This window comes from Labeo rohita, chromosome 9 (genome assembly GCF_022985175.1).
Source record: "Labeo rohita strain BAU-BD-2019 chromosome 9, IGBB_LRoh.1.0, whole genome shotgun sequence".
In the NCBI taxonomy this organism is placed as follows: Eukaryota; Metazoa; Chordata; class Actinopteri; order Cypriniformes; family Cyprinidae; genus Labeo; species Labeo rohita.
Genome location: NC_066877.1, coordinates 34,708,945 through 34,721,810, shown reverse-complemented (window position 1 = coordinate 34,721,810; position 12,866 = coordinate 34,708,945). Strand labels below are relative to the sequence as shown.

At 33.1% G+C, this 12,866-nt stretch overlaps 2 protein-coding genes across 3 annotated transcripts in view; both read left to right on the top strand.

The window, feature by feature from the left end:
• Positions 1–550: 550 nt before the first annotated feature.
• tmem169b (transmembrane protein 169b) lies at positions 551–8,110 on the top strand. Of its 2 annotated transcripts, none has more exons than XM_051118375.1 (3): positions 551–663; positions 2,620–2,967; positions 4,862–8,110. In XM_051118375.1, the coding sequence occupies exons 2-3, from the start codon at positions 2,703–2,705 to the stop codon at positions 5,476–5,478; spliced, it is 882 nt and encodes a 293-aa protein (XP_050974332.1). In that variant the 5' UTR covers positions 551–663; positions 2,620–2,702; the 3' UTR covers positions 5,479–8,110. The 2 variants fall into 2 exon arrangements, with proteins under 2 accessions (XP_050974332.1, XP_050974333.1); XM_051118376.1 differs by lacking the exon at positions 551–663 and adding an exon at positions 965–1,012.
• Positions 8,111–11,198: 3,088 nt separating this feature from the next.
• xrcc5 (X-ray repair complementing defective repair in Chinese hamster cells 5) overlaps positions 11,199–12,866 on the top strand; it is a 29,080-nt gene continuing 27,412 nt past the window's right edge. The window contains exon 1 of the mRNA XM_051120091.1: positions 11,199–11,255. Coding sequence (XP_050976048.1) covers positions 11,238–11,255 — 18 coding nt within the window. The 5' untranslated portion in view covers positions 11,199–11,237. The remainder of the gene's footprint in view (positions 11,256–12,866) is intronic.

Sequence of the window (12,866 nt, the reverse complement as noted above, 5' to 3'; positions counted from 1 at the left end):
AAAAGTCCGTTACAGCGTCCGTTAACTTACTTCGCGCGATTTTCACTGACTGAGTGACGACATACAGTTATATCAGAATAAAAAATAACAAAAAAAATAGTTTCCAGATAAATTAAATAATAAATATTCTATGGAATTTACTAAATAAATGATTACAATTAAATTAAATATTAAATTTAAATATTTAAATATTTAATATTAAATTTAAATATTTAAATATTACATAGCAGGCTAACTAACATGTTTTCTGAATAAATAAACCGATTTGACCACGTTCGGTTAGTACATCAAAATTTGCCTCACATTTTATATGTACATTTTATGTACACATGTACATTTTTACCTAATACGCATTTATTTTTATTAAAATAATTATTATAACATACATATTTAATATTATACAGAGAGAGACATAAAAACAAATACGCAAAAATGCAATGCAAAAATAAATATTCAGAATAAAATATTGATGATGATAGAGGAGGGGCTTTGATTTATCGCCATCTGATTGGACGAGACAGACGTTCCAGATTTAATGGGCGGGGCTTCCGTTCATTGTGGCCCAAGCGCATCTGCATGGCGGCTGCAGTTGGACATCAAACCCAGTTTAGCGGTTCATCGCAAGTTTCCGCAGCTGTTGTTTTATGCATTTGCATCTTTTAGGTAAGAATGCAATTATTATGAATTAAGCAGGAGCTTCTGGTGGTTGTAAATAAGACGCTTGTTACAGTAGATGCTGGTTTGGGTGTGATGAAACCCAGAGCGGATCAGCTGAGAGAAAAACAGCCTCCGCCTGGATCTCAAGCATTACAGAACACTGAATCAAAATAAACACTGATTTCAGAGGGGTTTTAAAACCGAAAGGTGTTCATTTTCAGATGCTGGTTTGTTAAAACGCAGTCTTTTGATTAGCTGTACTACTACTCATGTGTCTGCTGTGTGTCTTTGTTTCTCTGACAATAGAGCTGAAGGGACGGAAGGGTGTTGTTAGCCACACAAGAGCTGTTTACATGTCAGTGTTGTTTTAATATTTTTATATACTTTTTGATAGCATTAATATATGGATTTTTTTTTTTAAAAATTCAGTTTAAGTTTTAGCAATTATTTATGTGCTCATTTAGTTTTTATTGTTATGTCCATTAGTAATTTTGTTGTGGTACTGTCATTTTTATTCGTTTTATTTCTGTTTAACTTCAATTTATCTTTATTTCAGTTTTGAGCATTTTAGTACTTTAACCTAAAATAATGTTATTCCAGTGAGCTGCCAAGGCAACATTTCTAATTAGTACCTTTGTTGTGCTTTTGTCATTACTTTTTTTTTTTTCATTTTAGCTTTAATTTACTTTTATTCAGTTTTAAGAATTTTAGAGCTTCAGACTAACTTTAATTTCAGATAGTTGACACCTCTCTAATTTTAAGCACTTAAAGCGTCTCTTTAAGCATTTTTTTTTAACTTATTTTTTATTATGGTTAGTCATTTCAGTACTTAAATCTAAACTTGTCTACAAAATACTTAATTTTCAAATTAATTCAGATTAATTCCTAAACATTCCTAATTTTTTGTTTTTATGTGCTTTTGTCATTTTTTTTAAAAAATATTTATATTAAGCTTTATTTTTATTTATTTTTATTACAGTTTAGTAATTTCAGAACCTAAACTTGTTTAAATAATACTTAATTTTCTAATTAATTCTAATTAATTTCTAAACATTTCTAATTAAATTTTTTTTGTGCTTTTGACATTTTTTATATTTCAGTTGCCACATCTCTAATTTTAAGTGCTTTTGCGTTTTTTTGTTTGTTTGTTTGTTTGTTTGTTTGTTTGTTTTTTGTAAATTAGAAAATTGTACAATTTTAAGTTATTTATTATTATAATTTATTTTTATTACAGTTTAGCAATTTCAGGACTTCAACCTAAACTTGTCTACATAATTCTTCATTTTCTAATTAATGATCATGAACTCCTAAATATTTCTTTGTTTGTTTGTTTTTTTGTGCATTGGTCATTTTTGCTTTAGTTTAATATTTATATTAAGCATTATTTATTTTTATTTATTTGTTCATGATTTATTTTTTTATTTCAGTTTAAGTAATTTTAACACTTCAACCTTAACTTTTATAATTAATTCCTAATTTTAAATTAATTTTAATTAGTGCTGTCAAACAATTAATCGCGATTAATCACATCAAAAATAAAAGTTTTTGTGTACATAAATGTGTAAATGTGTACATGCAGTATTTATTTAGAAAATATTTACATTTATATTTTTCTTAATATAATTAATATTATAAATAAATATATTTATATATAAACATAACATATTTTTCTTAGATATATCCATGCATGTGTATTTATATAAAAAAATTTTTCCATTTAATACACATTGACCCCATATGTGAATCTGCTGTTACATAGTGATATATTTACAATTAAAAAAATAAAATAAAATGTAATATCACACCTCTTACTTAATATGCTACTATATTCTTGTATGCGTTTATATCCGTTACCTTTATGTTCTAGTCAGGCTCAATAATGCATTTTTTCCTACTTTCCCTGTTTGAGTGCATGCATGCTAAATATCAAGTGTGCATCATGTTTCTCTCTCATTCCCACAGGCCTATCATGTTTGGATGGAGTAAATAGCCATCTGTAGTCTCTCTGAAGTTGTAGCTCCTTCCAAAGCTTGTGAGACACTAACATGGAGCAGGTGGAGCATCTCAGGTCTGAGAGCCCTCAGCTGGAGTCTATAAGGTCAGAGGTCTCTGAAGGGCAGGTGGATGAAGGAAGCAGTGGCACTGGCACTCGAAGGAAGAGGAGAAAGCGAGAACACCGGCCGGAGTCCATCATCGTCTACCGCTCTGATCCAGACAGAGCCGCTGGTGAAGACCATGGAGGAGATAGTGAGTGTGGAGAGAGGAACTCTGAAGAGGGAGCTACATTTCTGAACAACCCCAGCAGTGAAGGTGAAGCATGCAGTCTCATCTAGTAAAGAAAAGCATTTGCATGCATAAGCCACAGATAAAAAGTGTATTTTAAAACAAAATATAACAGCAAGTTCTAAGTAAGCTCACAAAAACAAGTCTGTTTGGTTCCAAACTATAAATCAACAAACAGTATATTTTTAAAATATTCTTTTTGAGGGAAATTAATGTTTTATTCAGCAAGGATACATTAAATTGATAAAGAAAGTGAGCGTCAAGACATTTGTAATGTTACAAAAGATTCTATTTTTAAATAAATGCTGTTCTTTTGCACTTTCTATTCATTAAATAATCCTGAAAAATAAAATGTATCACAGTTTCCACAATAATATTGCTGTTTTTAGCATTGATAATAATCAGAAATGTTTCTTGAGCAGCAAATCAGCATGTTAGAATGATTTCTTAAGGATCATGTGACACTGAAGACTGGAGTAATGATGCTAAAATTGCAGCTTTGATCAGAGCAATAAAAATCATTTTACAATATATTCATGTAAAAAGCAGTTGTTTTAAATTTTAATAATATTTAATAATATTCCTGTTTTTACTGCATTTTTAATCAAATAAATGCAGCTTCAGTAAGCATAAAAGTCATCTTTTAAAAACATTAAAACATCTTACTAACCTTAAAGTCTTGAATGGTGAAGTTAGTTTCTTTTGCACCAAAAATATTTAGGTTTTTTGCCACCACTTCCACCCTCTTTATGACTCTTCTTAATTATAATGTTAAATTATTGTTCAAATGGTCAGATTATTGTATGAAAAAAAAAATGTTTCAGTTACTAAAAGAACTGAAAATAATATAATTAGTCACTTTCTAAACATAAATAGACTTCAATCACATCTGTTAGTGAATGATTCTATGATTTAAAAAAAAAAAAAAAGTCTAAAAGTGTCAAAAAAAAGTCAAAATTATCAAAAGTGGAGGTAAGTGTTTTCTGTCGGACAGTGACAAAATGCTATTTCTTCATAAGTGGGAAAGAAGTTTTAAGTTATGAAACTTCCTTTCAAATACTTGAAAGTAAAAGTTAAAGTTTAAAGTTAAAATGTGATTCTTCATGATATGAGCCCAGCTTCACGTTAATAAACAGAAAAATAACAGTGTTAATGTTGTAAAATTCATAAATATGAAGCAAATTACATTTCAGCTGTAAAGTAGAAGACCATAATGTCATTAATCAGCTCAATTTAGTTCAGTCTTAATTCAGTTCAGTTCACTGTGGTAAAGATGTTGTCATTATGCAGCCTAATTCAGTTAAAATTTTGTTCTCACCTGAGTGTGTGCTGTTCTCACCTAGTGCAGTTGAAACAGTAATATTACTAAATGTGACCCTGGACCACAAAACCAGTCTTAAGTAGCATGAGTATATTTGTAGCAATAGCCAAACATACAATGTGTGGGTCAAAATTATCGTTTTTTTTCCTTTTATGCCAAAAATCATTAAGTAAATAAGTAAAGATCATGTTCCATGAAGATAGTTTGTAAAATTCCTACCGGAAATATATCAAAATGTATTTTTTGATTAGTAATATGCATTGCCAGGAACTTCATTTGGACAAATTTAAAAGGCAATTTTCTCAATATTTCAATTTCATTTTTTTTTTTTGCACCCTCAGATTCCAGATTTTCAAATCAAGTTGTATCTTACCCAAATATTGTCCTATCCTAACAAACCATACATCAATGGAAAGCTTATTTACTCAGCTTTCAGACAATGTTTAAATCTCAGTTTCAGAAAATTGAGCCTTATGACTGGTTTTGTGGTCCTGGGTCACAAATATTGCTTGTCTTTGTCCTAATATGAGAAATGCATTAAAAATATCACAGCATTCTGGATTCTGTTTCATCCTAAATTAAATGTCTTGACCTCATTAGGTTGGGCTGTGCCTCCAGACAGCCGCTACGTGACACTCACGGGGACCATCACACGTGGAAAGAAGAAAGGTCAGATGGTGGACATTCACGTCACGCTCACAGAGAGAGAGCTGCAAGAAATGGCCAGGTCAAAGGAGCGTCTGGATGCCGAATGCGACGCTCGTGAGGGATCGAGCCGCTTGTGCGGTTTCGGGCTTTCTCAGGGTCCCCACGTTGTCCTGTGGAGCCTCTCCTGTGCTCCTGTCGTCTTCGTCCTGTCCTTCATCACCTCATTTTACTACGGTACTCTCACTTGGTACAATATATTCCTGGTGTACAACGAGGAGCGGACGTTCTGCCATAAAATCACGGTCTGTCCGTTCCTCATCATCTTCTACCCCGTGCTCATCGTGGCGCTTTCGCTGTCGCTGGGCTTGTATTCGGCTGTCGTTCAGGTGTCCTGGGCCTTCAGCGAATGGTGGCTGTCGGTCAGGGATCTGGAGAAGGGTTTCTGCGGATGGGCTTGTGGGAAGCTCGGACTGGAGGACTGTTCTCCGTACAGCGTAGTCGAGCTGCTGGACTCAGACACTATTTCTGGGAGTCTGCAGGGAAAGTCACTGCAAACATCCTCGGTGTGAATGGAAGTCATTTGAGATTTTCTCCAATGATTACACAGCCCTGCATCTACTGCCGAGTTGCCAAAAATGCCTAGTATTAGCTAACTTGATGATGCTGAGTTCAAAAACAAACAATATCAACTTTTTAGTTTTTTCACAATAAGACCATATTTGGCCCGAGATACAACTATTTGAAAATCTGGAATCTGAGGGTGCAAAAAAATCAAAATATTGAGAAAATCACTGTTAAAGTTGTCCAAATGAAGTTCTTAGCAATGCATATTACTAAACAAAAATTAAGTTTTGATATTTACAGTAGGAAATGTACAAAATATCTTCATGAAACATGATGTTTACTTAATATCCTAATGATTTTTGGCATAAAAGAAAAACGATCATTTTGACCCATACAGTGTATTTTTGCCTATTGCTTCAAATATACCCGTGCTACTTATGAGTGGTTTTGTGATCCAGGGTCACATATATGTAACAGCTTTAATGCACTTATTAAAATTATATAATCCATCAGATGTTTCACTTTTAAAGTAATACTTCACCTAAAACTGAAATTTGCTGAAAATGTCCTTACTTTCAGGCCATCTAAAATGTGGATGAGCTTGTTTCTTCATTAGATTTGGAGAATGTAGCATTACATCACTTGCTCACCAATGGATCCTCTGCAGTGAATGGGTTCCGTCAGAACAAGAGTCCAAAGAGCTGATAAAAACATCACAATAATCCACAAGTAATCCACACCACTCCAGTCCATCAATTAACATCTTGAGAAGCCAAAAGCATTCATTAAGGCGTTTTAACTTTAAACTATTGTTTCTGGCTAAAATGTGACACTGAACCACAAAACCAGTCATAAGGGTCAATTTTTTTAAATTGTTTGTACTTGATGAATAAATAAGCTTTCCACTGATATATGGTTTGTTAGGACAGGACAATATTTGGTCGAAATACAACTATTTGAAAATCTGGAATCTGAGGGTGCAAGAAAAATCGAAATATTGAGAAAATCGCTTCACTTAATATCTTAATGATTTTTGGCATAAAAGAAAAAGCGATACTTTTGACCTATACAATGTATTGTTGGCTATTGCTACAAATATACCCATTCTACTTAAGACTGGTTTTGTGGTCCAGAGTCACAAATATGAGTCCATAACCAATACTGATGCTTCCTCCAGTAAGAGAGTCCATCTCCTGTTGTTTCTCACAGTCCACCCACATATTTGTTTAGAGCTGGGTTTGGCTTGTACTCGTGCTTGATCTGAACATATTTCTTTCCTCATTGAGACCAGATGACTTTTTCACTGGAGAAAGCAATAGTATGCATTGCAGACTCGAATATTGTGGTGTTTTTATCAGCTGTTCTGACTCTCATTCTGACGGCACCCATTCACTGCAGAGGATCCATTGCTGAGTAAGTGATGTAATGCTGCATTTCTCCAAATCTCTTTCCAAGGAGTGGAAAGTTTGCTCAAATTCTCTAGAATTTTACAAAATAACCAAAATCTTTAAGTTTCTGTGGCTGTTTGGATGTAGTTAAACACACACAGATGTAGCAAAAAAACATCTGGGTCATGTTTGCATTTTCTTCTCTTTCTGGCTATAATTCTAGCCTTGAAATCAGAATTAGGTATAAAATAATGTCATGTGAATAGTTGTAATTTGGCTGAAAGGAAGACAGGAATGATGCCTTTGTGCAGTTTTGAAGTAAGGGATAATACAGGACTTTATGAAAGCAAAAATGCTATGAAATGCATCATATTTTGAGGAAAAAGTGTGATGTTCTTCAGCATAACAGGTAGTATTGGATTTGATTCAGCAGATATGATGCAGGGCTGTGTTATCGGTCCTGGGCCAAACTTTTAATTTGTTTTACTTATTTCGTCTCTTGCTAACCAAGTTAACCAAGAAAACAGTTTTCTGTTTTCATATCGTAAGTCATTCATTTTGTCATAAGACGTATATTTAACATATTTATTCTTTGCTATTGTTTATTGGCACTTAGCAGGTGTTAATTTTTAATTCTGGGCCTTTACTTAATAAGTCCGTTGCTCACCAACAGCATTTTTTCATATTGTATGTCAGACATTCCATTTTGTGTATTTAAAATATTTATTCTTTGCTCTTTTATTGTATTTATTTTAACAGTTTGCATGTTTTTTATTAAAAATGTTTTTTGTAAATCAGATGGGTTAATGAAAAAGCGCAGGAGTAAAGGCTTTTCATAACCCCCTGTAAAATTAAGCCATATATAAATATATGCAAATAAGCTGTGAGATTGTGAGAAGCCCTGCGTATTATTCTCAGAGTAGTTTTATTTATGACAAACCCTAGAGAGAATTTAATAAACAAACACAAAAGGGGCAGATGATGTGGAGAATGTTGTGAGTGTGTGTGTTTATGGGGGCAGACAGTTATTCCAAATATTATATTCATAACCAGTGCAAAGATTGCGTCTTGGGCATTTGAAATCACTGCATATCAAATGCATTATGAGAAATGTATGTTTCTTCTAATATTTGGTTGGTAGTTTTTCAGTGGTTTGTGTTTTTCTTTGTTTCTCTTTGATTTAATTATTTGACTTAACAGTTTGCATTTTTATTGTGCAGTGATGCTCAAACGAGAAAATAAAATTCATATTCCTATATTACCATGTCTGGTTTGTGTGTCTGTTGTGATCTACAAAACAAAACGTGTTGGACACCATTTGCGGAATATATAATATAGTCATTCACAGATGACTTACAGTTAATTGGCTAAAAAGAAAAAAAAAAGTATTGTAGGAAAGGTATGCAAAAAATGTGTTTTTCCTTTTGTTTGCTCACTAGGTTTATTAACACTCTGATGCATGAAAATATATTTCATATAATTAAGTTGTCTTGAGAAAGCCAACTTACTGATCTACTATTTAAGAATATTATTATTATTCTTCTGAGCCAAATTTCGGTGTCTATCTCCTCCTAGAGCTTTCAAACTAGAACCAACAAACTCGGCCCAGACCTTCAGACTGGTCTGACTCGGTGTGCTGTATCTTTTCAGACTGATCCGGCTTACGGTTTTCGTAAACCAGACTATCAAATCCACCAAAAATCCCATAGACTTACATTGACGGAATGTTCAAATGAGCAACACTATTCAACACATCCTAGAATCCCTTGAGGCTCAATCAAGCTTCCCTTCTATGTACTATTTCTAATCCATTTACACTCATTTAAGATTCCGCTCTAATATTTCTAATCTATCTAGCTATCTAAATCATGCTAGCAACATGCTAGTAACATGCTAATCATGTTAACAACATGCTAGTAACTTGGTAATAATGCTAGCAACATGCTAGTAAAATGCTAATCATGTTAGAAACATTCTAGTAAAATGCTAATCATGTTAGAAACATGGTAGCAACATGCTAGTAACATGCTAATCATGATAGCAACATGCTAGTAACTTGGTAATAATGCTAGCAACATGTTAGTTACATGTTAATCATACTGGAAGCATGCTAACAACATGCTAGTAACATGCTAATCATGCTAGCAACATGCTAGTAACTTGCTAATCATGTTAACAACATGTTAATCATGTTAGAAACATGTTAACAAAATGCTAGTAACATGCTAATCGTGTTAGCAACATTCTAGTAAAATGTTAATCATGTTAGAAACATGCTAGCAACATGCTAGTAACATGCTAACCATACTAGAAACATAATGACAACATGCTAGTAACATGCTAATCATGATAGCAACATGCTAGTAACTTGGTAATAATGCTAGCAACATGCTAGTTACATGTTAATCATACTGGAAGCATGCTAACAGCATGCTAGTAACATGCTAATCATGGTAGCAACATGCTAGTAACTTGCTAATCATGCTAACAACATGCTAATCATGTTAGAAACATGTTAACAAAATGCTAGTAACATGCTAATCGTGTTAGCAACATTCTAGTAAAATGCTAAGCATGTTAGTAACATGCTAGCAACATGCTAGTAACATGCTGACCATACTAGAAACATGATAACAACATGCTAGTAACATGCTAATCATGATAGCAACATGCTAGTAACTTGGTAATCATGCTAGCAATGTGTTAGTTACATGCAAACCATACTAGAAACATGATAACAACATGCTAGTAACATGCTAAACATGCTAGCAACATGCTAGTAACGTGCTAATCATGCTAGCAACGTGCTAGTTACATGCTAATCATACTAGAAACATGCTAACAACATGCTAGTATAATGCTAATTGTGCTAGCAACATGCTAGTAACATGCTAACCATGTTAGAAACATGTTAGCAACATGTTAACAACATGCTAGTAACATGCTAATCATGATAGCAACATGCTAGTAACTTGGTAATCATGCTAGCAACATGCTAGTTACATGTAAACCATATTAGAAACATGCTAACAACATGCTAGTATAATGCTAATTGTGCTAGTAACATGCTAACCATGTTAGAAACATGTTAACAACATGCTAGCAACATGCTAGTAACATGTTAATCATGATAGCAACATGCTAGTAACTTGGTAATCATGCTAGCAACATGCTAGTAACTTGCTAGTCATGCTAGCAACGTGCTAGTTACATGCTAATCATACTAGAAACATGCTAACAACATGCTAGTATAATGCTAATTGTGCTAGCAACATGCTAGTAACATGCTAACCATGTTAGAAACATGTTAGCAACATGCTAGTAACTTGCTAATCATGCTAGCAACATGCCAATCATGTTTACAACATGCTAGTAATATATTAATCATGCTAAAAACATGTTAACAACAAGCTAGTAACATGTTAGCCATGTTCGAGACATGCTAGTAACTTGCTAATCATGCTAACAACATTCTAGTAATTTGGTAATTATGCTAACAACATGCTAATCATGCTAATAACATTGTAATCAGCCTATAAAAATACAAGCAACAAGCTAATCATGCTAAAACATGTTAACCACATGTTAAATCATGTAAGCAATGTGTTAAATCATGCTAGCTGCTTCCATGCTTTTACAACTGCTTCAAACTTTCAGGCTAGGCTTTCTCAAGCCAACTTAAAGTTTGTTCTCAAACTTTACTCATCTAGTTATATATAGTTATTATATAGTGTATATATATAGTTTATTTTTTACCAAACAACAAGGATATAAACTTTACTTTTTTTTCAAGTGACAACAGTTTATACGTAGGCTAATCCATATGCAGTTTGTTATGAAATCAAAATAGCATGCTTTCATGAATCCTGGAGCAGATTTGTTCGTTTAGTTTTTGTTTTTGACTTTATAAAGCCTTCACAACAGCCACATCCAATTCGAATACATGCATGTCTATCCATCCATGTAATTTGCCCTGCAGAGACTGTCATGATCATGTTAGCACTTGGATATATGAGTTTCTATGAACACGTTTGACCCATATAAAACATGGTTCGTCTTGTGTAGGCAAACTCCTTCTTCAGACTACGTATTTATGTCTTTTTACAGATATTTGCAGAGATAACTAATAAGTACCACTGAATATTACATTGTTTACAAATAGTTTTACTTCACTTTTACAGTTTGGGGTAAATCACGACCTTTTATTTTTACTTGAAAACTTATTTAAACTGTGTTTCAATTATATTAAATCATTTATCAAGTGCTCGGCATAAGAGCATTATTTTTTTAAATCGTTTTGTTCGCTGTCTAAGCGGAACCTTGTATCATCCGCTCATTTACTCACCCGGAACCATAACAGACGGAAACCAGCAGAGATGGCGCGAGCAGGGAAGGTAATTCAGTCATTATTTGTTGGTCATAATTGATAATCATAAGCTTGTTATATTCTTATTAATAAAGAATGCGTATTTATTTGTATACAACTTACAATTCATAGGATATAATTACCTTTTGCTTGGTTTTTATGTGCGTATTTACACACTATAGAAAGTTTCACTCGCTCTTGTAGGAAAAATGTTCGAAGAAAGTGTCATTCTTGAGTTATAAAGTATTATTAAGTGTCATTGCATATTCAACTTGTTTCCCCGTGGTAGAAATAAAAATAGACAGGTTTTATACACTGAATAATACAATTACTGACATACAGAAAGAGAGTAGAGATAACAAATGTGCATGGCTCAGATTTGTTGCTCACTGGAAAATTTTATATGAAATGCTCTAAAAAGTCTGTGTTAAGAGCTTAACTAAAAGATCTCAAATGCAATTGTTTTTATTACAAACTTAAGTGTCTTCTGTATAAATCTGAGCATATTTTGAGATATTTTCTGAACCCTTTTATAAGACACATGAGAGATTACTGAGCTCTTTTTCACAGGATAAACATAAATGTCTGTATTTACTCCATTTAATCTTATTGCACTTTATATTTTCTTTAGATACTCTATATTAAAAGTATAAAATGTATATATAGATAGATATAGAGAGATATATGGGCTAAAATGGAGATAATTATAGTTATAGATGAATATAGTTTCAAAATAATAAATATACACTGTGTGCATAATCTTAATAACTACTATTAATTTTGTATTTAATCATTTGTAAGTGATATATAACTGTCCGGCTGGAAGGCTGGAAATGAAAAACTCCTTATATTCAGGTGTGCATAATTATTAGGCATGTTTTCTTTACAGATAAAATGAGCCAAAAAAGAGATTTAACCCAGACTGAAAAGAATGCAATACTAATGCATTACAAGAATTTGCAAAGTTAAGGCTTGACCATTGGACAGCGAAATGCTTGTTGAGTCTGCATGGTCAGAAAAAACAGGTGGAGAAGAAAAGATGCATGTTAACTGCAAAAGAATTAGGAATTGAGGTGAAGAATTAGGTGTGACACCATCAGGAACCGTTTAGTCTCCAGCACCACCATTTTCCAGAACTGCAACCTACCTGAAGTCTTCAGAAGTACATGATTCATGTTCATGTTCATGATTCATGTTCATGAATGTGATGCTTGTCCTTCAAGAGTCACTCTCAACTTATCTGTCTATAAAGCCTATAAAAAAAAAAAAAACTGTCTTCATGTATTTCACAACACATCAACTTGTTATTCTTATTAAGTCAGGGGCATTTTTTTAGGATTTTTTACCAAGCAAAGTCTCTGAGAACCTGACACATTGCACTTCTGAAGACTCCAGGTAGGTTGCAGTTCTGGAAAATGGTGACTAAATGGTTCCTGATGGTGTCACACCTAATTCTTCACCTTAATTCCTAATTCTTTTGCAGTTAACATGCATCTTTTCTTCTCCACCTGTTTTTTCTGACCATGCAGACTCAACAAGCATTTCGCTGTCCAATGGTCAAGCCTTAACTTTGCAAATTCTTGTAATGCATTAGTATTGCATTCTTCTCATGGGCATTTAATAATTTGGACTTTTCAGT

Coding starts and splice junctions, on each gene's coding strand:
- tmem169b (XM_051118375.1), top strand. CDS start 2,703: ATGGAGCAGGTGGAGCATCTCAGGTCTGAGAGCCCTCAGCTGGAGTCT. Junction 2,968..4,861: donor GAACAACCCCAGCAGTGAAG/GTGAAGCATGCA, acceptor TGACCTCATTAG/GTTGGGCTGTGCCTCCAGAC.